The sequence below is a fragment of the Aotus nancymaae genome, unplaced genomic scaffold (genome assembly GCF_030222135.1).
Source record: "Aotus nancymaae isolate 86718 unplaced genomic scaffold, 86718_ANA_hifiasm-v0.15.2.pri h1tg000041l, whole genome shotgun sequence".
Lineage (NCBI taxonomy): Eukaryota > Metazoa > Chordata > Mammalia > Primates > Aotidae > Aotus > Aotus nancymaae.
The window spans coordinates 924,291-951,277 of record NW_026988455.1 but is presented as its reverse complement, the minus strand read 5'-3'; the positions used below and the strand labels follow the sequence as shown (position 1 = coordinate 951,277).

General features: G+C 36.5%; 1 protein-coding gene across 11 annotated transcripts in view; it reads right to left on the bottom strand.

The window, feature by feature from the left end:
- The window catches only part of TCF12 (transcription factor 12), a 418,189-nt gene that overhangs the window by 66,994 nt on the left and 324,208 nt on the right, over positions 1-26,987 (bottom strand). For 7 of the 11 annotated variants that reach the window (XM_064361328.1, XM_012442999.3, XM_021666221.2 and 4 more), the window contains one exon: positions 24,593-24,645. In XM_064361328.1, coding sequence (XP_064217398.1) covers positions 24,593-24,645 — 53 coding nt within the window. Of the gene's footprint in view, positions 1-1,579; positions 1,775-6,753; positions 6,819-24,592; positions 24,646-26,987 lie in introns of those variants that run through there. The other 4 variants (XM_021666222.2, XM_012443003.2, XM_012443000.2 and 1 more) reach the window with 4 other exon arrangements.

Below are 26,987 nucleotides of genomic sequence, written 5' to 3'. Positions count from 1 at the left end.
GCTTATATGGGCAGCTTGAACATATACTTTTTACTGAGTTTAAAGATATTTTGCCTTGCTTATTATCTTTTTTGAAAGCTTACCGAAAAGTTCATAACTAAACACTGGCCCAGTCCACAGAGTCCTTACTAAAGCAGTCAGTGAATGAAAACATGCTTTTATTAGTTCTCAGTACCCTAGTTGTAGCCATACGCTACTTTAAAACATTTCCAAGTGATAAAAAGGGAAGAGACAAACATGTCTAATTTTAAGCCTATTTGAAAAAAAAAAATTGAATTTTCTCTGTAACTTAAAACATTAACATTTTCATAAGACAACTGAGGGAAAAATTATTTTTGAAAAATTTAGAAAGAAAATATTGAATTTCTGACATAAACCAACACTGTTACTCCTTAGTGTACATTTTAATAATATTTATCAAGCATCTTACAAAGATAGCTCCCACTAAATCTTTCAGAGTTTACTCTCTTTTTAGAATACATAGAATCCTCTGGCTGACAGATTTTTTTTTGTAGAAACAAAGTAAATTATTAATACTAGGTAATTAAAGAATAGAATTCTTGTTTAGCAATACAGAAAAGCATTATTTTAAAACACCTAGTCATGTGCTTCCTATAAATCAACCAGAAGTACAGTGCATTCTTTGGAAAATGTATAAATGCATTCTTTTGAAAAATAGTGATTTATTTCATGAATCCACACAAGGTCAAAATTCTAGTTTGATTGGAAACAGATGGTATCCCAGAAAAGTCAGGCTCTGGACCTGAAACTCCAAACAGGAAATACGGCCCTTACTGGCTGACTGCTTCCCTAATCATTACCAGAGCTTCATACTTGTTATTTTTATGAATATCCTAGATGACTTTCATCTTTTCCTTCCATCTACAAAGCAACAAATAATTCTCAATACATATGTGTGTATATACATATTTTACACGAAGATTTGTTTACAATATACAAAAACATAAAAACAAATGTACTTTCAAGCTCATCACTAAAGATATCAGACTAATAATAACTCACAAATTCAAGTTTATTTTCTACACTATCTTAAAAATAAAACAAAAGCCAACAACTACTGAATAACTATGTAGCACACAGGACTTTACTGACACCACTTCTAAAGAAATCTACAATTTAGGCCTCGCGCAGTGGCTCATGCCTGTAACCTCAGCACTTTGGGAGGCTGAGGTGGGTGGATCACCTGAGGTCCAGAGTTCGAGACTAGCCTGGCTAACATGGTGAAACCCTGTCTCTATTAAAAATACAAAAATTAGGCGGGCGTTGTGCCAGGTGCCTGTAACCCCAGCTACTAGGGAGGCTGAGGCAGGAGAATCACTCGAATCCGCAAGGCAGAGGTTGCACTGAGCCAAGATCGTGCCACTGCACTCCATCCTGAGCGACAGAGCAACACTCTGTCTCAAAAAAAAAAAAGGAAAACAAAAGAAATCTACAATCTAATACATTACAGAAATGGAAAAGACAAAACTTCACAGGTGTCAGTAAAAAGCAATTAATCCACACAGCTTTCCATTAAACAAGTCAGTTAGAAGTTGTATGAACAAAGAAAAAGGCTTACCGTTTTCCCATTGTAGTAATACATCAAAGAACTGCTGCCCATTCCAGGGACAGGATAAGCACAATACATGTTGATTTTGAAAATGTTACTATTTGTAGCTAATGCACACAGCTTCTCTCCAAGACATACATCCACACAGGCAAAGAGAGTAAGTCTTCAGTACTATGCATCCACACATGGATCTACTCAAAAGGAACTTATGCAAAATAGGGCTGAACCAACTCACAGAGCACAGAGGGAGGTTTTATGCTGTAAGTAACCTCTTTCAATTTCCATCAAGTCCTTGCACTGGTGGAGGATACCAACCAATAAGACAAAATCTGAGGTATTAAAAAAATACAAGTCATTTGTAAGTGCTAAATAAAGAGAAATGTCCTGAATAAAAATAACCCAAGGAATTTTAGTTTTGTCATATATATACATGTATACACACACAAAGGAAGGCAATGACAGATTTTCGGCTAATCTGTTTTTAGTTTTAGCTAAATTAGAGCACTTGTGGCAGAGAAACCTAGCTTGTTACACCTCCAGTGTTACCATCTGGCATGGTCTAAAGTTGTTTCAACTTTGATAAACACATGATCAAGTAATCAGGAATTGGAAACACTGAATCATGTGTAATAAGAAGGATCTAGACAGTTAAGCCTTGTATAAAAAATCACTTCCTGGAGAAAGGAGACCATCGTGTAAGTACCTCTTAACTAACTAGAACAAAACATACTTTAAGTTACAACAATTATATCAAGGAAAATTGAAAGGAACACATTTTATTAAAAAGTTTAGTCCAAAAATCAGACAGATTATCTTGAAAATAAATTACCTGTTTTTAAAATGGAAACATTTAATAATACAGATTTTCAGTTATAAAGCTCCTTGATTTCCTCATACACCAATTACAAGTTTATAATGTCTTACAACAGAACTGTTCTTAAAAAAAAATCCATAAAAGTTTCTTTTTCTTCATATAAAGTATGAAAGAATAAAGTAGTTTCCTAGAAGTCTTTGCTCCAAGTTTACTATTGTTCTTAATACTTCGTATATTCATATTTTTATGTAAATGCTCACATTTCTCAGGAAGGAAAAATAATCAGTGTGGGAATAAATGTCTTACAGATATTTCTAACTCATACTTTGAAGTCAAAAGGTTTTAAAAGCTGTCTACAAAAACACGTGTCTCTCACGCAGACACATTTTGCTATTTACATGTTTTCCCATCGTTCTTTTCTGTAATTATAACCTGGAAAAACAGAATAGCAACTTTCCCTTTTTGTATCATTTCCCTTCATCAAAACCTCTCTGTACTATCTCTTCTCTCTGTGACTTGTAGGTTCTAAAGGGATTGTATTAATCAGAGCAGAGCTCACAAGCTGCAAAAGGGGGCATGCCACTTTTTTTAAAGGTACCTTTCATGAAGCAGAAAACCTCTATGAAATATTCTAGGAATATACTATAAAGGACCCCCCTTTCCCCCCTAAACCCCATTTTTATTAACATACTGATCAAATTATAGTACTAAAACTAAATCAGACAATAAGACCAACTAACTTCACAATGTTTTAAAAGCTGATAGTACTGGAACAACAATGAAACCTCCCCACATTCTCCAGATACAGAAAAGGCTAAGCAGCAGCTGCAAAAGAACATCGCTGTATAGCAGACTCTTAAAACGCCAGTCTGCAGAGTGGTCTGTAACTTCCTCCCTCCTGAGAGACCACAAAGACCCATTTCAATCCTTGGAGAACTGTGTATAAAGCTTTGATTTACAATTAACAATAGCATGCCTTAAAACCATTCAAGTAAATTTTAGTCTTTTATACACAGTCTTTCTCTACTGACAGATCAACTATTCTCAAAACAGAAAAAAAGGAAAATCAAACAAAATCGAATAAAAAAATTTCCTTTATTAATCATTAATAATAAAACTTACTTTTCAATAGAAATTGAGGAGGAACAGAAAGAAGAGCCTCAACGTTTTTATAATCATTGCTCCAATCTGAGAAAAATTTTTTATATTGGTTAAATAACATCCACCTGTGACAGTTAAGCCCATTTCTTTGATGCCTGGCAAAAAACAGAGGGTGCTATGCTGCCTGATAAAACAAACAGCATAGTGTAAACCCAACTAAACAACCTTGGTTATTAGAGCACGATGAAAACTTTAATATTTTAACACGAGTTTTTATTTTAGAGGCAATTATATGATAATCTAAAGAGAATAAACATACATTCAGATATCAAAGAAATTCAGTGTAAAAGCCAAACAGTATAATCAAGCTTCTTTAATGAAAACAAAAACAAAAAAAGCCATTACTTTTGCACCAACCTAATAAAATAAGCTTATTAAACACCTAGGTAAGATTTACTGTTAAACATGAAACCTGAATATGAAACATAATTTCTAAAGAGAGGTGAGTAACTAATTAAAAGCTTTTGCTTCTACTTTTCATTATTCCTCTCAAAAACACAAATATAAAACTTGTACATGTGTAGGTAATACCTCCCCTGCCAATATATATCATAGTCACTTGGTATACACTACTGCCTAAATTAATGGTAGATATAAAAACATTAAAAAAAAAAAAACCCATGCCTGTATCTGTAAGTATATGATATTAAAAACTCATTCTTCAAAAACAGTAAATCATTAAGAAAACTGGTGGTAATCTAAATAAAATGCCTCCATATGCTACTTGAATACCATGGAAAAGTCTTTCAAGTTTGTCACTCCAGTATAGTATTTTTCTTGAAGTATGCCTTACCCCCCAAAAATTACAACTGTTTGATGTAGATGGTCATTTGCTTGATTGCAATTATAAATTACCTTCTATAGTAAAATCTTTTTTCTCTGCTCCCCAAATTTTTTAAAATTAATTTAATCTATGCAACAGCTGTAGCACAATTTCTTTTCCTAAGGAGAATCATATTACAGGAAAAAAATGCATATAGATGGATCAAGTGCTGCTTTGGTCAATGCAGTTGTTTAATCTTTTTTTTTTTTTTTTTTTTTTTTAAAGGAACATGTCAAGGGTTAATCCTGTGACTCAGTATGACAAAATGAGTCAGCTGGAGACAGGGCCAATTTTTAAATCTGATTTCAGACAGGCGTGCAGTCTGCACAGGAGTTTTGAACTGTCATGTACTTTTTATCCTGAATTGTTTCCACCTACAATTCTACATAATCACTTACGTGTAATTCTAAGATTATGTGATCTGACTCAATATTCATGTCACCTAGTTCAACAATATAAAAAATCACCAAGTTTTACAGCAAAATAGGAATTATTATACACACTGGCAAAATGATTAATGAAAATGCCAGAGGACCCTGAAATAATACATATCTTGGAGTCATACATATTTTATTAGCAAACTGATGATTCCTGGTTTAAAGGTTATTGCATTTCACCAATTTTCAAATACTCCTTTTCCTCCCAAATGTTATCAGGATGTTATGTTTGTTGCTATTCCAGTAATCATTAAGAACAGACCCAAACTAGGCAAAAAAAAAAAAAAAAAAAAAAAAAAAAGCCATAATGTGCTTTGCCTAAGCAAGTTACTTCTTTACTGACGATTTAGGAAAAGATGTTTTCAAAAAGTCTACCAAGTAAGAGCTCTTTGGAAACTTCAGTTTAAATTCCAGGCTTCCATGCAAAATTTCCCTCTTCCATCTTACTTTTCTGTTGATTGGGAAATAGATCTTCCTTGGAGAGCCATTTGTATTTATTTTATTAGCTAATTTTTATCCTGATATTTGGATCACTATAACAGTTATAGCTATTTTTAAATGATCCTTAAGCAAGAATGTTTCAAAAGGTTACATTAAATTCCAAATAGTTTTCAAAAGAAAATTTTTATTTGAAGTGAATTATGTATCTGGAGTTAGTTAACACAGACCAGTTAGTGGTTAATTTTACTGTATATTCTTCTAAAACAAACAGGCAACATTCCACTGTCCCAAAAGCCAGAAGATCTGGCTGGAAAAGTAAACCTAAAACCCACTCATAAGATTCCTTATGAAAAGTTTCAACATTATTTCTAAGTGAATCAAATCTTGGAAAACAGACTTTCAGAGTAATAAACGAAGCCAAACTTAAAAGCTGACACATGAATAACTCCACAAATGAACTCTATACTTTCCTAAAGGATGAACTCAGTAAATAATAAATTATTGGCTGCAAGAGAGGTAGGGGTGAGGATAGACTTAAGAGGATAATAAGTGAGAAAATCTATAACTGGACAAATTCAAAGCCAAGGAACCTTCCCCAATGCCTCTTCTCCCTTATTTATCTTGTAAAGAGATGACGTGTGAATGAATGCTGTCTCTTAAATGTGCAGTATTTCAGTTAGCCTTGCTAATTAAGTCAGATTCAATTCCAAGTTTTATATCTGAACATTATATTGCAGACTCTTCTTCTACTATATACTACTTTGTAAGTAAAGTCATTCCTAAATGTTCAGAAAGTTGTTTTTCTAATATCCTCACATTTTAGAAAATTTACTTCTGCAAGAAAGAAATCAAGAATATAAAACTCCAGTGAAATAATGCATCCTTTTCAAATCAATCCACTAGCATTCAATGCATATTATCTAAAGTTAATAGTGTTATTGATCTAAAATCAATAGTGCACTTTCTAATTCAACAATCACTCCCATTTTGCTGATACCCAGTCTCTCCGTAAAAAGGCTTCTAATTACTATCTTTCCACTGTATGAAAATCTTAAAAATCAAAGACTTGATTTTGTGATCTTTACTCAAGTGACGACACTCCATGAAAAAACTGTTCCAATTAAGCCTTAATTGTGATTACCAAAATCTTAACCAAACCAATAACCAGTGGACATTAAAGATTAGCTTGAGCACTGGTAAACAATTTATTTGATATCAACACACATAAACATACATTTCTCAACACAGTATAAAGACATACACCAAAATTCATAAAATAGCATCTGTCTCAGATATAGAATATCAGATGTCTTACTGTTTCTTTACAAATATCTCATGTCTAAATTGAGTTTTAGAAATGCTTAATGATCAACAAAATAGAAAACACCTATCTATATAGCCGATGGAAACAAGAACCTCTGTAAACTGCATTTTTAAGGCAAAAGAACAATTAATTTCCTTTTGACGACCATATGACTATAATGAAGATAAGTAAAAACAGCCGTACCTCCTGGAGGAGAAAGCAAATAAATCTTTTTCTGAGGTGAATAAATAGTATCCCTCCGACATCAACAACAGAACTGACAGAACATACAAAGCTTCTAAAAGGCAATCATTAGATAACCCTTCAAATGAGACAGAACTATGTAATTACTGAGAATATGCAAAATCTGAAGCAAATTGCATGTTTCTTTTGATCACAAACTCATGATGACAAAGCAGTTTTCTTTGAAAAATTAAAGGGAGGGGGTCCCCCTGCCCCTGCATCTCTTGGCTATCCCTTTCTTTCCCCTGTCCTTCCCCATGTGAATTGCAGTTTGTCACTTCTCATTTACCACTTGAAATAACACAGTAAGAGAATCATTAACTATGTTGCAACTTGGTAATTTTCCTGCAGATGGCTCTATAATCACAGGACTGCCTAATGGTGTGTGTATGCACACATTAAAAAAAACATGAGGATGACCCCCAGGTTTTTAAATTCCTCAATAAACCAGCACCTCTGAAGAGCTTTCAAGACTGACACAGACTTTGCGCTATTGACTTGTTAGGCAATCTAACAACGAAACAAAACTGTAGGCAAACAAAGTTATGATTTAAACTCATCTGTGAAGGTAAATAATTTTTGTGAACATGATGTCTTGGGTCAGATTATCTGTCCCTTGAAGGAAGTGCCACAGTTTTTTTGTTTTTTCTTTTGGCCTGTGCATTTGTTTTTTCTTCTGAGCTGGAAAACGCCAGATCCTTTCAATTTATGACCAGTACCAAGATAGTCTATTCTATTTTAAATTTATTTTTAAGAAGATCAGAAGTAACATCTGCATCTTAGCCCAGAACCATTTCAAGAATCTGTAATCCAAAGCTGTAAATAACTTACACGCTAAGTCATTTTTGGTCCCTAATCTATAGTTCTGTTTCAGGAAAATTCTTGCTAGTGGTAGCAAAATGTTAAAACTTCCTACCTCTAAATACTTAAATATTGAGTCTGTCAAAACATCCTACTTCACATTTGTGATAAAGAACAAAAGCAAAGCTAATTTTTGCTGTATTCACTAGAAGACATCATATAGATCTTGAATTTATGAAAAGACCTATCTTTTAAGCATGGTTTCTTATTACTAAATTCTGGTGACCATTCTCAACAAAAGCCAAATACTACTTCACTTTGAAAACACATCTAAGAAGAATAAAATCATCAGGGAAAAAGATGGGAGATGGTGTCAGTACATTTTCCACAAAGAACAAAGGAAAACAAGCACTGTTTGACCAGTATTTGGTATGCTTCACTATTCCTAACAATGACAAGTGTTCCTAAACAGATAGATACAAGACTTGGAAGAAACTTGTTAAGCTACTTGTTCTATTTAGCTGTAGTACATGTGTATCCAGTAAGGCAGAAGTATTCTCCCTATCATTCATTAATATTCTATGTAATATAAGATGGGCTACTCAGGTCCCAGAACACTGTGGAGTTATATTTTGTAATGCAAAAGAGCACTAAACTGGGAGTCAGGAGACAGGGATCCAGGTTTTAGCTCTGCCTCTCAAGAGGCATGAGAGCTTAGGGTAGGTCGTTGGCTCTTCCCGAGCCTAATTTTCCATTTCTGTAAAATTCAGGCATTAAACTAGGCCAAAGACTTTCTAGCCATTTCACCACTAATAAAACATTTTATTATGTATTCCACTTCAAAACTCTGAATTCCTATTTTGAAAGATTTTTGTCTCCCAGACTCTTTTTTAAAATTCCATTATGATGACTATTTTTCTCTCTTAAAAAGAAAAATCAAGGCTAGGTATGGTGACTCATGCCTGTACCTACCACTCTGGGAGGCTGAAGTGGGCAGATCCCTTGAACCCAGGAGTTTGAGACGAGCCTGGGCAACATGGCAAGACTCTATCTCTACAAAAAGTTTGAAAATTCGCTGGGTGTGGTCGTGTGTGCCTGTAAGTAATCCCAGCTACTTGGGAGACTGAGGTGGGAGGATTACTTCAGCCCAGAAGTTCATGCCTGCAGTGAGCTATGATTGTGCCACTGTACTCTAGTGAGGGTGACAGAGAAAGAACCTGTCTCTAGAAAAACAACAACAAAAAAAAATGAACAAAAACAAAAAAGAAAACTCAAAGTCATCTAACTGTAGTTCAGGAACTTCAGATTAAAAAGTCAATGAAGCATTGCCATGCTGAGTTGAAATAATTCCAGTGAAAGAAATCTGATGTTAGGTTGCCATTTTATTTCAGTAAACTACAGAATTCACAGAATTTGTTAGGTGTTTCTGCCATATTTTGGATCTTCTTGTATTCAAGATTCAAGATTCAAGTTGTGACCCACTGGCATAGATGATGCCTGGTGTCCACACCTATTTCTCTTTCTTTTTTTTATGGCAAAGTCTTGCTTTGTTGCCCAGCCTGGAATGCACAGGTGCAATCTTGGCTCATTGCAACCTCCATCTCCCGGGCTCAAGCAATTCTTGTGCCTAAGCCTCCAGAGTAGATGGAATTACAGGTGTGCGCGACCATACCTGGCTAGGTTTTGTATTTTTATTAGAGATAGGGTTTTGCCATGTTGGCCACGTTGGTCTTTGAACTCCTGGCCTCAAGCGATCTGCCAGCCTTGGCCTCCCAAAGTGTAGGGATTACAGGCGTGAGCCACCATGCCCAGCCTTATACTGTATTTTTATGATCATATCTGCAAGAGGCATAATTAAATATCTAAAACCTCACATGAAATGAAAGGCTGAACCAAGAAAGGAATCTAAAAACATAATTACAACTTCTCAATTCTAAGACAGGAGTCCAAATGCTTTGTACTCGAATAACATTTATGCCAGGAAATGAATTATCTAAGAGGCTAGATATGTAACTCCATTGCCTAGTAATATGTTCATTTAAAACTATCATCTTTCTATTTGATTTTTTAAGTATAATTGACACAAGGTCTCACTTTGTTGCCCAGCCTGGTCTTGAACTCCTGGGCTCAAGGAATCCTCCCACTACAGCCTCCCAAACTGCTGGGATTAGAAGCATGAGCCACTGCTCCCTGCTCCCAGCCCTACTATCTTTCTTAAAAGATATGTAGTACCTAGAACAAAATGGTAAAACAAAATAAAGAAATGCAGTGACATCTTACCAATAGGTAAAAACTCTCACCTAACTTTGTCATTGTTTAATTTACTCAAAAACAATTTTGGTTTCTCAATAATGTGCTACAAGTCAGATATTTTAGGTTTAATACAGCATCATCTGGAAAATAAAACGTTTGTGGCTACGCCCTTCAAATAATACACAATTCCTCTCCAGAGATAGCTTTGTTATAATTTTAGCAAGCAACACAGAGTTAAGGAGTCAATATGGGAGCTCATCTTAAGTAAGTGGGGTGTGGCTCCTGCACTATTCTGTAATAAAGATGCAGTGCCCATCTATGACTTGGTTTTTTGCTCCTTTTGGCTGGAGAATTTAGTAGAGCAGTAAACAAGACTATTATTATAAACAAATGTGGCTGTAATGAATATGTAGGTTGGAAAGTGCACAGGATAAAGTAAGAGAGTAAAGGGTGACAAATGGGTGGCGACACTAGAGTAACTTTATAGGTGCGTGATCTTGAGGACACTTCCTTGGCATAACATTGGTAATTTCAGACTGAAATGGTTGTTCTTTTATATAAAAGGTTCAAACTGTGTTACTGTTGTTAAAATGGGAATAAAGATTCTATGAATTTAAGAACACTATCTTCTAATGCTAAGACCTCACATCGGAACACAAATGCATGACTTCCTAGCTCTAATGTATTTAACCAAGGGGCACACTCTCCATGTAAAAAGAAATAACTACAGTGTTCTTTGCTGCTGAAAGACTTTTACGTTTCTTATGAAAAACTGGAGCTTCCTCTTTTCCTCCCCAAAAAGTATTTACAAACTATGTTATATGTTTTATAACATAGTGAGTTAAAACATACAGCTATGTAGTTATCTCCTGAAGATAACTCAGATTATCTAGTATGTAGTTTATACCTTCTCTGAGTTAGCTGAGCATGGTCCAGAAAGAAGAGGTATGGCTGTATTGCAATTCATTTGCCTTTGTTCATTTATTCAACAAAGAGTTATTAAGTATCTGTTGTGCACCTCTGTGCTGCAGGTGCAATAAACAACATAAATAAAATTCCTGCTTTATCATGTTGTTCCTGGGTAATACAGATAAAGAATAAATAAATTAGGGCATATCAAATGGTATGAAGCACTACAGAGAAAAATCAGGAAAAGAGTGAGGAGATACTAGGGTATGCTGACATTTTATACAGGACAGTCCCAAAAGATCTTCACCGACACAGTGATATGCAATCAAAGAGGAAACTAGCCATTTGGATACTAGGGAAAGTGCGTTCCATAAGAGAAAGATGTAAACGCAAACACCCTGGGGTAGGAGTGTGCTTGACAGATTTGAGAAGCAGTATAAAGGACCGTATAGCTAGAGTGAAGTGAGGGAGGGGTAGAGCAGCATGAAGACGAAGTCTGAGCAGTAGCAGGGATCTTGTAAGTCATTTTTAAAGATGTTGATTTTACAATAAGGGGAGCTACTAGAGGATTTTAAGCAGAAGAGTATATGATCTGACTTAGATTTTAAAAGGATCTTCCTGTATTAAAAAAGAAAAAGAAAAAATAAAACCCGGAGACCAGTTGTAAAGAAAGCTGTTGCCATAATTTAAGAGACAGCCAGACGTGGTGGCTCATGCCTGTAATCTCAGCACTTTGGGAGGCCAAGGCGGACAGATCACGAGCTCAAGAGATCGAGACCATACTGGCCAACATGGTGAAACTCCGTCTCTACCAAAAATACAAAAATTAGCTGGGTGCGGTGGCGTGCGCCTGTAGTCCCAGCTACTCGGTAGGTTGAGGCAGGAGAATTGCTTGAACCCGGGAGGTGGAGATTGCAGTGAGCTGTGATCGCACCACTGCACTCCAGCCTGGTACCTGGCGACAGAAGGAGACTCTGCCTCAAAAAAAAAAAAAAAAAAAAAATGAAAGAAAGAAAGAGAGAGAAAGAGAAAGAGATAAAGGTGGTTTAGACAAAGATGATAGCAACATAGGTGAGGACAAATGGCTAAATTCTTAAAGACAACTGTAGTAAGAGAAATATTATATAAGACTATCTCTGTTTCACATTTATGTCAAAGAAACCATTTTCTTTAGAAGATTTCCTGTATTGTGGTTTTCCATACTTTTCTGTCATGTGAGTACCATGGCCCTGTATTTTTATATTAGGTCATCCTAAAACAATGTAGAATTAATGCTGATGGCTGAATTACCTGTAATTTTCCTGCTTTTTGTTTTGTTTTTGGTAAAATACTCCTATTTTGGTAACTAGGAATTAACTGCGTAACTGATGGGAGAAATTGGACAAATAATTCAGTTCCTTATACAAAGAAAGCCAGTTAACACACTGAAGGTTTGAACAATCAGAGGAGAAGGAAGTTAAAAAGTATAGCTTAGAGCAGGAAGTCATTAATGGTGATGTTTCCTATTATAGATACACAAAATAATGGCCTTGTAGTCCTTATTTTTATCCCTTTAATTCAAAAAGCATTTCCTGAATACTGCATCATATGTCTGGAGAACAACAATTATGCAACAAAAAACATTTTGGGCTGGACACAGTGACTTATGTCTGTAACCCCAGCATTTTGGGAGACTGAGATGGGAGGATCACTTGAGGCCAGGAAAGAGACAAACCCTGGCAACATAGCAAAACCTCTTCTCTATAAAAAAAACAGAATATGTAGCTGGGTGTAGTAGCATGTGTATTCCCAGTTACTTAGGAGGCTGAGGTGGGAGGATTGCCTCTCTGCTTGAGTGCAGGAGTTTGAGGCCACAGTGAGCTATGATGGCACCACTGTACTCCAGCCTGGGCCACAGACTGAAACCCTGTTTCAAAAACATTTTTTTTTTTAAGTTCTTTCTTTCCAGGCTGGGCACAGTGGCTCATGCCTGTAATCCCAGCCCTTGGGGAGACCAAGGTGGGTGGATCTCTTGAGTCCAGGAATTTGAGACCTGCCTGGGCAACATGGCGAAACCCTGTCTTTACAAAAAATACAAAAATTAGCCGGTTGTGGTGGCACTTGCCTGTAGTTCCAGCTACCTTGGTGGGAGGATCATTTGAGCCCAGGAGGTGGAGGCTGCAGTGAGCCAAGATCACACCACTGCACTCCAGCCTGGGCATCAGAGTGAGACTCTGTCTCAAAAAAAAAAAAAAAAAGTTTTTTTTTCCCCAAAGGACAAAGTTATCTTTTGACTATAAGAATCTTGAAGGCAGGGTCCATATTTTATTCACATTTAAATTCCTAAAGTGTAAAACAGTTTTTAATTCACAATAAGGACTTAGTATATATTTACTGATTTTGACAGAAGGAATTCATATTCTCCTCACTGGGAATCTACTAGATGGAGCCCATACTAGTAGCAAATAATTTTTCTAATTCTCATTTAAGTTACTGATTTTTGAAATTTTAAAATATCTTTTGTAATAGTGGAAAAGATACTGAAAACCATGATTTTAAATAATGTTGAGTGTGACTGTTTATAAAATTAACAAGCTCAAGTCAGACAACTTTTAGTTTTCTTAGTTCTTACTATTTTTGTCATGGTGGTTGTTTCTGACATGAAGTTTCGATCTTATTGCCCAGACTGGAGTGCAATAGCGCAATCTTGATCTTGGCTTACTGCAACCTCCTCTTCCCAGGTTCAAGTGATTCTTCTGCCTCAGCCTCCCAAGTAGCTGGGATTACAGGCATGCTGTACCAGGCTCAGCTAATTTTCGTATTTTTAGTAGAGATGGAGTTTCACCATGTTGGTCAGGCCAGTCTTGAACTCCTGACCTTAAGCAATCCACCCACCTCAGCCTTTCCAAGTGCTGGGATTACAAGTGTGAGCCACCACACCCAGGCTGTTTATTACTAATACTAGCCTCCTAAGAGCAAAAAAGGGAACTATATAAGAACCATATAAAATTTACTTAAATTCATAGAGATTAACATTGAAAAAATGAATTTTATAGGGATGGAAGATATTCTTAATTTTTGTATGAAGGTTTTATGTTTAGACCAGAAACATGTCACACGATTCAAAAGAATCTGTTTCACAGTCATACTTGGGTTGGAAACGATTCCCAAGCTGCTGCTAGCAACTATCTTTAACTTTAGGTTCTTCTGGTTTTTTTTTTTTGTTTGTTTTTTTGGAGAAAGGATCTCGTTCTGTCACCCAGGATGGAGTGTAGAGCTGCGATCACAGCTCACTACAACTTGAACCTCTGAGGTTTAAGTCATCCTCCCAACCCTGGCCTCCTGATTGAGTAGCTGGTACTACAGGCACACACCACCATGCACAGCTAATTTTTTTTCTTTGTCTTTTTTTTTTGTAGAGACAGGGTCTTGCTATGTTGCCTAGGCTGGTCTTGAACTTCTGGGCTCAAGCGCTCCTCCCATCTTGGCCTCCCAAGCTGCTGGGCACCTGCGCCAGCTTTAGGTTCTATAAGAGAGTTGGACCAGGAAAAAAGATGGTGATTGGAACAAATATATCTAAGTTTAAGTTAAAAATTTTATTAGGCTTGTTTATATCAGAGTCAAACTATCTAAATACAAACGATTGGAATTTAAATCTAATTGTTTCAAATAAAACCATCTGTTAATATATCTATTCACAGGCTGCTTTTGATGTCCTGCATATTATTAACTAATATGACACTTAAACCCTAGAAAAGTAACAACACTGTAGCACCCACTTTATAAACTGAGGCTTTACCATTATCCTAGTTAGGAATATTTTAGAATAAGGCAAATAATGGTCCTGGAAAGTGTCTGTCAATACAATAAACCCAGAGTCTTAAGAAAATGATAAAGGGACTAAAGAACACAGGTAATGAGGCCGGGTGTGGTGGTTCACTCCTATAATCCCAGAACTTTGGGAGGCCGACGTGGGCAGATCACTTGAGGTCAGAAGTTCAAGACCACCCTGGCCAACATAGTGAAACCCGTCTCTACTAAAAATACAAAGATTAGCCGGGCAAGGAGGCACACGCCTGTAATCACAGCTACTCGGGAGGCTAAGGCAGGAAAATAGCTTGAAACCGGGAAGTGGAGGTTGCAACAAGTCAAGATTGTGCCACTGCACTCTAGCCTGGGCAAAAGAGTGAGATTCCATCTCAAAAACAAGAAACAAACAAAAAAAACCTTGATAATGGATCTTAATAAAACCAAGGAACAGGCCTAAGAAGTCTTTAATTTTAACTCTTTAGGTCTGTTTTTCACTGGAACTACATTTATGAGGAAGGTATATACTTTAGACATATACTTGTTTTCTTTAAATCTAGTGCAGCTTGGGTAACTTTGGTTTGTGGGTCAAATGTGGCCCATCATCTATTTTCTTAAGTGAAGTTTTACTGGAATAGAGCCATGCCCATGTGTTATGTATCATTTGTGGGTGCTCTTGTGCTACAAGAGCAAAGTTCAGGAGCTGCACCAGAGACAACTGGCCCACAAAATCAAATATATTTACTATATACCCTGATCTAATGCATTGAGGAAGAGTGGAAATATAGGCTGTAACAAAGATATAAGTTGGTTCTAGCACATTCTACATAAAACATAATTTCTAGAACCAAATTATTTTTGAAAACTGATAAAATGTTGGCACATTACAGATATTGGATTAGGTAGTAAACAATTAAAAATAATAAAAAGACAAAACCCTTGAATGGTCAGTACTTTAAAATGTGTTTGAAATCTATTAAATTTATATAAACATAAGAGAGAAATTAGAAACCACCCTGAGACTAGCAATGTTTTTAAAACGCTTAGAAGTTTAACTACAAATGTAGCTATAGAGCATACATTACAGTCCTTGAATAAAATATTAAGTACAACAAATAACTTTTCAAAACAAAATCATTACAAAGGGAGTATTAGTGTAAGCAAATTACTCTGGATGTAAATGCCTTTCCTAACTTAGAAAGAAATCTAGAGCCCCAAACAGCCCTGGTGACAAAAACGTGAATTTTCTAATCTAATCCTTCTTTCTTATACTTGAAAAAAAATCCTTAATCATATTAGGTAAAAATTAAAGCCGCCGGGCACGGTGGCTCAAGCCTGTAATCCCAGCACTTTGGGAGGCCGAGGCGGGTGGATCACAAGGTCAAGAGATCGAGACCATCCTGGTCAACATGGTGAAATCCCGTCTCTGCTAATACAAAAAATTAGCTGGGCATGGTGGCGCGTGCCTGTAATCCCAGCTACTCAGGAGGCTGAGGCAGGAGAATTGCCTGAACCCAGGAGGCGGAGGTTGCGGTGAGCTGAGATCGCGCCATTGCACTCCAGCCTGGGTAACAAGAGCGAAACTCCGCCTCAAAAAAAAAAAAAAAAAAAAAAAATTAAAGCCAAAATATATATATATATAAATATATAAATAAAATGGTTCTACTAATGCTGAACACCTGACAGTGGCCTTAAACTCTAAAATCATTTAAATAATTCAACTATATATCCTTTAAAAATCATATGAGTTATACACACACATATTAAAAACCATAAGAGTTACACACACACACTGATTTGTGAAGTCTCAAAGATCTTACCAGCAGCCAAAGAGTTCAGTAAAACTTAAAAGCTACCTGTAAATAAAATGTAGCCATGTTCTTCTTTTAATAAGTATAGAAAAGTGAGAAAATAACAAATAACAAGTAAGACTGTATACAGCCATTATCAGTACAAACAATTGGATCCATAGCATTCACTCACTGGTTACTCTTCCTTCTGCTTTTTGGTTTGAAATTACATCAAAGATATTATTGACTTCTCACAAAAATGAACATCTTAGAACTACACATTAAAGACTGTTAAATCTGACACTGTTCTAAACAGTGGTTACTGTCGGCATAAACAGTGGCTACTCCTTATTAATGTATGAAGAAAATCTTTCACTCAATGAGCAAACTGAATATAAATTTGGAATAGATTATAGGATAATATATTTATGTACTTTACATACTAAGATTTTTCTGCTAGTCTGACCTATAAGGACAGAGAATGAATAAGTCGCTTTTGAAATTTTCTATCACAGTAGCCTTCAAATAGAGATACCTTATCTAACAGCCCAAAATAAGAAACTCTTAAGTGCATACGGTTGCTGTGTGTCCTCTATGCTGTTTGCCAAAGGAACTAATCAAATACCTATTCTAACTCAGTTCAAGATCTGGAGGGTTTACTCATAAAGTTCAGCAGAAACAGGTACTTCATGTAAATACAATTTATTCTAGAATGAGTAGATTTCTTGCTAGTCTTAAGGGCCTTAGATAATTGTCTGTTTATTGATTGATGAGTGACTGAGACAGGGTCTCACTGTTAGAGACAGCCTACCTGGGTAGGCTGGAGGGTAGTGGTGTGATCCCAGCTCACTGCAATTTCAACCTTCAAGGTTCAAGCAATCCTCTCCCAGAACAGCTGGGACTATAGGCACCACCATGCCAGCTAATTTTTGTATTTCTTTGTAGAGACCAGGTTTCATTATGTTGGCTAAGCTGGTCTCAAATTCCTGGGCTCAGGCAACCCGCCCGTCACAGCCTCCCCAAGTTTTGGGATTATAGGTGTAAGCCACTGCATCTGGCTGGGCTGGATAATTGTCTATAAACACTCTCTGTTATCTTGGCTTCCTACTGACTTCCATAGGATGCAACTGAGAGAGTATTTCTCTTGCTGCTCATCTTATTATTTTCATGAACAAAACTGGAGGTGTCAATTTCTCTATAGTCCTAACTCTCAACCTTTTTCTTACTAGTTCAGATGGCTAGCAAGCTCTTAAATCATAGTTTTATAATTATTAATTTCCACCTGCCCCAGGAAGTTGTCATCATTTTCCTATAAAAAAAAATCTTCAGTTTAGATACCCTCAGGATTTAGTATTTTTCTTTTGAATACTCTTATTATATTTAGTATGTACATGAACATGCTAGACTATTAGACGTGGTCTAGTAGTCTTCAGTTTTGGGAACACCTCAAATGTTTCCAACTGTCTCGTAAGGTATCCCTAAATTTTCAAATTTAATATAACAAATGACTCAAAGTTCACATTTTTTTAAAAAAAGCCATTCCCAACAAAATGAAATTCCTAAAAATTTTAAGAGAAACAAAGGCATCACTTTCTTACTTTTTTTTTTTTTTGAGATAGAGTATTGGCTCTGTCACCCAGGCTGGAGTGCAGCAGTGAAATCATGGCTCACTGCAGCCTTGAACTCTGAGGGTCAAGAGATACTTCTGCCTTAGCCTCCCAAGTAGTTGAGACTACTGGCACATACCACCATACCTGGCCAATTTTAAAAATATTTTTTTGTGTAGACAAGATCTCACTATGTGGCCTAGGCTGGTCTCAAACTCCTGAATTCAAGGGATAATCCTACGTTGGCCTCCCAAAGTACTGGGATTACATGAGTCACTATGCCCGGCCCCATCATTTTCTAAATTAGTCAATGACTAATTCAAAGGTCACTGAACTCTGTATCTGTCTGCATCAAACCAACAAAAAGTAGAGTCTATGCTGCTTTGATTCATGCCAGAAACAATGAAGTTCCTTATGTTGGTGGAGAAGAGTTAGCAATTAAAAAAATTTTTTTTTGAGACAGAGTCTTGTTCTGTCGCCCAGGCTGGAGTGCAGTAGAGTGAACATGGCAGGCTCAAGTGATTCTCCCACCTTAGCCTCCCAAATAGATGGAACCACAGGGGGTGCCAATCACATCTGGCTAATTTTTTTGCCGTGACAGGGTCTCACTAGGTTGCTCAGGCTGGTCTTGAACTCTTGTGCTCAAGTGATCCTCCTGCTTTGGGGATTACAGTTACCATGCCTCAACAAAATATTTTTCTTGATGGGGCAAATTACACTTTGAGAGTTTAACCAAAAAATTTCAGTAACACCTTTTATGGGAATCTATACATACACACTTCAAAACACCGTACAAAAGATAGCATGACATTTGATGAAGAAACAAATAATCATGTCATCAGGCTATGCATGGGACTGCAAACAAGTTATATTCAAAACCTGTAAGACACATCATTTTGATGCGGAGTTAATATTTGATACACAAAGATATTTTCAAATGCTATAGAACAAGAATACAACTTTAGGTATTTGGGTTTGGAAGGCATTTCAAATCTCTCTAGGTATTTACTTCCCTTGTGGAAAGACTTTTTCTGCTGCATCTTGCTTCTTAACTTCAGAATTCTGTATCTACTGCAGCATATAAAAGAAAATGATCTATGTTTGGAAATACTAACACCAACTTAAGAAATAAAGAATAAAGAACAAAGAAACTTTTATCCATCTGAGAAATGCTTCAGAGAGCCATAAAGATGTTCAACCAATGATTTAAAAAAGGGGAAAAAAAGCGTAGACTCTGGAGAGTTAAGACAAAAATAATTAGAATGAATTTTCTAGGGGCAGCCAGATTTGATTCATCAAGTTTTCCTTCCTTTCATAGACTGTTTTTCTGCAAGTGAATGCTTTCTGAACAACAATAGGAGCTACAATTTACCATGTAGTAATTAGATGCCAGGCACATATATTACATATGCAAGTGGAGGTAACATGATAATGTTTTATTTTACTATAATACTTATCTTTTCTTATATCTTCAAACTTTTTTTTGTTTGCTTTTCAACAAAATTTGGTAAAAATGAAATGCTAAACTTCTTTAAATTTCAGGTTGTAGTGGTATGAACTAGATACAATAAAGAAGGAACATTTACTCTGAGTATCTAGAATATACCATGCACATAGTAGGTACTTATTACTCTCACAGTAACATTTGAGATAGGCATTATCATTCCTTTTTACACACAAAAACTGCAGGCTCCGAGAACTTAAAAGCAACTTCTCCAAGGTTATAAAATAAAAAGCTGAGGCACATAACCATTATTTGCTTAATTGGGAAGTCTGTGGGATCCTACTACTGTAGGTCCTTAAACAACAAAGCCAAATAAAAATAAATTTGATCAGTAAAAAAAAATTGACAGAATAAATTTATGTTTCAATTTAATATACTAAGCAAAACATTTTCTGAATAAACCAAGGTATTAAAGAATCAGATTTTAACACTCCAAAAAAAAAATGGTCTTTGACATTAAATTAGGTTGTTATTTTGGCCCTATGTGTGATTTTTGGCAACTTAATTTTGGTCTTTGAGTCTTATATTTTCTTATTTGAAGGTAGGGAATATTAGGTATAGAGTTGTTTGGCAAAAGGCTGAAGATTAGGACATGGGTAATGGTCAACAAAGTTCCTCACACATGAAGTCTTGTACCACTAAAACTGACACCGAGGCTGTAAAGGACACTAACAAATATATTACAAATGTTTCCTTATTTTTTTTCCCCCAACAAATTACCAGGAAAAAGTCCTGCCCCAAATCCCCACCCAGGGCTTCAAACTTTCCCTTAACTTTATATCTTAGTAAAGATCTGATATAGATGAAAAACAGCTGATGCACATTCAAAGAACAAATAAAAGAGTTGGCAGTTAGAAAATGGGAGGGGAGGGGAGGTTTAAGGACCCTAAAAGGGAAGGAAAACACCAAGCAAAGTACCACTCACACCTGTGGAAACTCCCATATAAAAACTTTAACAATTATAAATGCCTTCCATTATCACTTGGCCAGAATAGTTGAGGTGTTTATCCAGGGTAGACTGATACGACAACTTGTCCCTTCTCATATCTATACTGATTTTATGTGTTCCCCACTCAATCCATCTCCAGAGTCAGAGAGTGGGTCTGCTAGAGGAAAATTACAAAGGTTGCAACTTGTATAGAATCTAGTAATACTGTACTTTTAGACGTGACCTCAACATGTGTTAGTTTTTTCACACTTTCATGCCTTTTACCTGTCTGGTCCATTCTCTCCTTCTCTAACAGATGAACTGCTACACATCTGTCCAGACACATCTCAAATGTCAACTCTCCCTGAAGCCACCACAATAGGGTTAGTTCTACCTACCTTTTCTCACCAGAGCACTTGGAACCCACCCTTATATTTGCTTCAATGCAATATAATTAATTTCCTGAATGCTTGTTTCTAAGATAGTGAGGTCCCCAAAGACAATGATGGTGTTTGTATATGTTTGAATTCTCAATGTCCAAGCACTAGTCTACTGTTGCTGCTACCAAAGTCCACTTTGCCCAATCTTAATCTGTCTAGAGAAGCAAGTGGGGAATCTCACGTGATTAAAAAACATTACTTCTTCATGAGGAGGAAGAAAACTATGCTCACTATTCTTTTTGGTTATTTATTGAGCATATCAGTTTTAAAATCATTAATTATGAAGCATTTTAGACCTGAAAGAAACTTCACATTTCCCACTCCAAACTTCCTAAGGACTAACTGACTAGTCTAAGTCTATACAACCAATCAGCAATTGAGCTGGGCAGATTTGGGCGAACCATTCACTTAATGTTACTGACTGTATTGCTCCAATGATATTTAATACACCCTAATTAGACCTTCATCCACAAACAAAAGTTACTATTCAGTGGTTCTGCAGAGAGGTACAGAGAAGTTGAGGTATGCACTTATGATACCTAAATATAAATCACAGTTTACAAAGAAAAGCCCTATAATTAATGCTAGATGATCAAATTATATAGATTATCAATGCTTTGCATGCTAAGTAACCCTGCCTATTATTTTTTGTATCAGTATGAGCAATGATACTAACCTAGTCTTTTCACTGTTTCTTTAGAAAAAGTAATATACATTTTACAGATTAAAGATAGAGTCAACAAGTAGCAAACTGATGAAATCTGAATGCTACTGCCAAATTTCCAGTATAATATTCAAATTATCATAAAATAAAAAACACATGGTAAATTTTCATTTTTATACTCAATTTTTCTTACAATTTGCATGTCAAAAGTTTGTAGTTTGCATATTTCTCAATAAAAGCTCTGAAATAGGAAATCACAACTTAAAATTCCATTTTAGATACTGAGAAGGTAAATAATATAACCTTAAGTGTTCTCAAGACTTATTTTGTCATTATTCATTAAACTATCTTCTTTAAAAATCTTTTCAGTTAATCCTAGCAGTGGGAAAAGTATCTGTCTTTAAAGTTTTTCTGCTTTCTTTTTTAAATGCTTGAGATTTCAGCTGAGTGTGGTGTCTCATGCTTGCAATCCCAACACTGTGGGAGGCTGTGGCAGGAGGAGCACAGAGCCCAGGAGCTTGAGACCACCCTCGGCTGGAGACAGACTTCCTCTTCTCTACCAAATTCTCTACCAAAAAAAAAAAAAAAGGCAGCCGTGGTAGCCCACCCCTGTAGTCCCAGCTACTTGGGAGGCTGAGGTGGGAGGGTCGATTGAGCCAGGGAGGTCAAGGCTGCAGTTGGAAGTGATTTTGTCACTGCACTCTAGCCTGGGTGACAGTGAGATCCTGTCTCAAAAAAACCAAACCAAACCAAACCAAAACAAAAAGGCTCCGAGGTTTCAACATAGCATTTAATCCAAAATATAATTTCAATTAATTAAAATGAATGTATTGGCTGGACGCAGTGGCTCACGCCTGTAATTCCAGCACTCTGGGAGGCCGAGGCGGGCAGATCACTAGGTCAAGAGATCGAGACCATCTTGGCCAACATCGGGAAACCTTGTCTCTACTAAAACTACAAAAATTAGCTGGGCATGGTGGCATGCACCTGTAGTTCCAGCTACTAGGGAGGCTGACACAGGAGAACTGCTTGAACCCAGGAGGTAGAGGTTGCAGTGAGTCAAGATTGCGCCACTGCACTCCAGTCTGGCGACAGAGCAAGACCTTGTCTCAATACAAATAAATGAAAGAATGAATGAATTTATTATTTATACATCCTTAATAACATTTAATGTATACTAATATAACTAGTAAAATACAATATAAAAGTAGGCTTGGCTTGCAAAATTTCCTAATGGTTCTCAAAGAAATCAAGGTTTCATCAAAATTCAATGACTTGTCCAGATACCTGAGACGATACAGAGAACTAACCACCTCCAAGTAATGAATGCTACTATGATTACGACTGTAAGGAACGCTGGTGACCTCCACCGTCTACTTTCTTTCCAGGCTGTTATGTCCATTTTGTCCACTGCTTTAAAAATCAAAGAACTATGGAACACTGAAAATACACTGTTTCTTAATATCAGGTTAAGAAATGAGATGAATTTTTCATTCACTAATCTCTTTTTTTAACCTGTATAGTTCTTCTAAATATTAATGTGCAATTTAACTTTCACTGCTCTCATTGAATTATAGTAACAAATTACAAGAAAATTGCACTGTTACATGTTTGAGCGGTTATGTCAGTTTTAATATGATTTCTGTTAACAGAAATCATCTGTTAGACTGTTGAACCACCTACCCCTGCACAGCACACAACTGTTAAAATGTAAATTGCTCAACTATTTTTAGCTGCTGCTGAAAAAAAAGTCCTGTCTTCGGGAATAATGATTTGAGGCATTGTGTTCATTTTGTTTATCAAGCAGCTATTCAGCCTCTAGTGGGCCCAAGTGCTTATGCAAGCAAAAGCTTTTAAGAATGCCTGCAGCTGCAATCCAACCTTCCAGGTAGGCTGCAGGTTCAGAGCACAGCTGCCCTAGGCGTCATAAAACTCAGATCCATCTGGAACTGAGTTTCAAAGAGGATTTCAAATTCGACTTTTCATGTATCACACAGAAGAGAAGGCGGGGGAAGAACACAGAAAAGACGGAAGGCAAACAACCAAAAAGATGGTATCTCTACTTTAGCCTTAATAAAAAATAAAAAGCTCAGACCCTGCTGCTCCTTCTAGATTACTACTTGCCAAGCCGGATATTCCATTCAGTCTATACTTCGATGAGCTGACTCATCCGGCAGCACCTGCGCCCATGTGTTAAGTACTGGCAAATAAAAGCCCAACATCCATTTACACAACAAAAAGATGTACCCTACAAGGCACTGAGGCCTCAATCCAACAGCCTCCCTTACCATTTGTTCTAAGCAAAGGGAGAAGAAAATTTTGCACCAGAGATTTAAAAATTGTAGGTGGATTTATCATGTCGGTACATTTACAAATACTTCTACTTCTTTAAAGAATAAAGTATATTTAATAGTACAGGCACCCTACAGTATTAAATTATCACGGCCATTAATGATTGTTCCACCAAACCTTTCCAACCTTCTTCATCAAAGCCCTTTATTCTCAAAGGATACATTTTTGAGGAAAGAGGGATCAACAAACTAGTTGCTTGAAAGCTTTCCTGATACTACGCTGAAGTTAGGAAAGGCTTAATGAAGGCTTTAAAACCCACAAGGGCTTCACAATGAACATCTGACTTGGTGATTTATACATATTAATAACCTCAGTCCTACTGAGGCAAGCTGAGCCAAACATGTACTCCGAATCTTAATGTCTTTAGCTCCATTGGGATTATTACAAATGTAAATTTCTAAGATTTTCGGCTATTAATCTCTGTCTGTCCTCCTGTTCAGCAACATAATGACTAATTAAACATCAAAAGACCTGTATAGGAGATCATCTTTGACAGCTACCGACCTAGTCCTCTTCCCAAGAGGCGAATTCAAATGACAGGGACACAGAATAAGAGCATATGAGTAAGCTACAAATCATTGCAGAGAAATCTAAAAACCAAATATTAAATGTGGATTTACCTCAATCAATGATTTTGTTAAGCACTGAACAATTACTATGTAAAGTATGCCTACTGGCATCAATCAAATGCACCCTTGCAGCAAGGAAATACTGAACACCTTAAATCAGTTTGTTTACCATCAAGTTAAAAAAAATAGGTACTTACAGAAGAAGGCAAACCAGGAGGCACCTTTCTGACTTTTTTTGCTTGCAAAGGATCTGCACATGGAAAACAGTACATTTCATCAGCACATTATACTGAAAAAAAAAAATCAGACTTCAAATGAACAGAACTTTTTCCCCTAGTGTCTTTCTTGTTTTCCAATATTTGGGAGTAAGCAGCAAAATACAGTAATGGGGGCCTCCTTTCTTTTAAATAATCCCAGTAAAAAAGAGGTTCTCCAAATAAAGTGAGACCTTCTGAAAATACATATCCCATAACTTTGGGAAGATGACAGCAAATGAATCAATACAAGAACGAAAACAACAAACTGGTAAATGTATGAGAGAAGGGAATGAACATTTCTTAAGAAACTGTTCTGCTGTGTGCAGTGGTTCACGCCTGTAATCCCAGCACTGTGGAAGGCCAAGGCAGGTGGATCACCTGAGGTCAGGAGGTTGGTGGTGGTGGATCACCAGCCTGGCCAACAGGGTGAAATCCCATCTCTACTAAAAATAGAAAAATATTAGCTGGGCATGGTGGTGGGCACCTGTAATCCCAGCTACGCAGGAGGCTGAGGCAGGAGAATTGCTTGAACCTGGGAGACAGAGGTTGCAGTGAGCCAAGATTGTACCAGCCCAGGCAACAAGAGCGAAACTCCATCTCAAAAAAAAAAGCTGTTCTGTGCCACGTACTATACTAGGGACTTTCCAGTTTCATTTGCAGAGGGGCACTTAGTGCAACAGGTCATGTTAATAATATGACTCTCTAGCAGAATCATGTCTAGTATCTGCAACACATTGAGAATTAGGCTTAAAAGTATATTTTAACAACTGAAAGCTAATGCTATGCTATAATTTGCTAAAAATTTGAAATAAAGGAATAAAATTAAGGTTATAATAATGTCACGATATATGAACTACTAAAGATGGGCATCGACATATGCAATGTCATTCAGTATTAAGCACATTTACTTTTAACATTATGTGGCTTCAACCACAACTACATCATTAATTATAATTTGACCCTGAATGTTTATATTTATTTCCAGGAAATAACTTGACAGAGAAAGTATATTTCTTTCTAAGATAGAATTTATCAATATAAATGAAAACATGAGTATTTTAAATGTTAATCTGTCTCATGTGATGTAATTTTACTTATCTGTAAAATATAATAAAACCTGTTCATCTTATTAACTGTAAAACAAAGTGATAAAAGCATTCCAGGTTTACACAAATAATGGCTCAAATTCAGGATTTTCTGAGTGGCCCATTACTAGGAAGAGAGAACAAATGAGAAAGCTGATGTAAAGTTTATACTTTATACTTCTGAAAGCTGTAAACATAAGAATTAAACAATCACAGCACAATCATTCCTCAGTATCAGTAGGATTGGTTCCAGGATCCCCAAGGATACAAAAATCCACAGATGCTCAAGTCCTTTAAATGAAATGATGTAGTTTTTGCATATAATCTGCATATATCCTCTTATACACTTTAAATCATCTCTACATTATTATGTATAATACCTAATATGTAAATGCTATGTAAATAGTTATTATATATATTGTTTAGGGAATAATAACAAGGAAAAAATAAGTCTATACATGGTCATGACAGATGCAATCACCCAATAAATTTTTTTTTTCTTATCTGTGGTTGGCTGAATCCACAGATGAGAAACCTATGGATGTAGAAGTGGCCTCAAGTGATCCTCTGACCTTGGCCTCCCAAAGTGCTGGGATTATATTTTCCTGGGCCATAAATGACATCATACAATAAGACACTGAATAAAGGAATGAAATTAAGGTTATATTAATGCCAAGATATGATACATGAACTATTAAATATGGGCACAGACACATGCCATGTCATTCAATCACCCATCTATGTTTCAGAGACAGGATCTTGCTCTGTTGGCCTGGCTGGAATGCAGTGGTGTGAGCATAGCTCACTGCAGCCTTGAATTCCTGGGCTCAAGCAATTCCCCTGCCTTAGTCTCTTGAGTAGCTAGACTTCAGGTGTGTGCCACTGTACCCAGCTAATTAAAAAATTTTTAGTTTTTTAAATAGTGTTTTGCTATGTTGCCCAGGCTGGTTTTGACCTCCTGGCCCCAAGTGACCCTTTGGCCTTGGCCTCCCAAAGTGCTAGTATTATAGGCATAAGCCACCATGCCCGGCCCCAGTTTAACCCATTTAAATTTTGGGCTGGGAATTCTCTACAGTGAATATCCCAGGAGGATGCAAAGTTAAAAAGGCAACTTTATATGTAGCATATGAAGAAAACTGTACACAAGAGCAAAGGGTGAAGCACTCATTCTCTACCCCAAAAGGCAGGCCTGTATTTCCTTAAAACAGAAGTACCAAAGATAAACAACTTCTGGCACCCTCTATATTTGT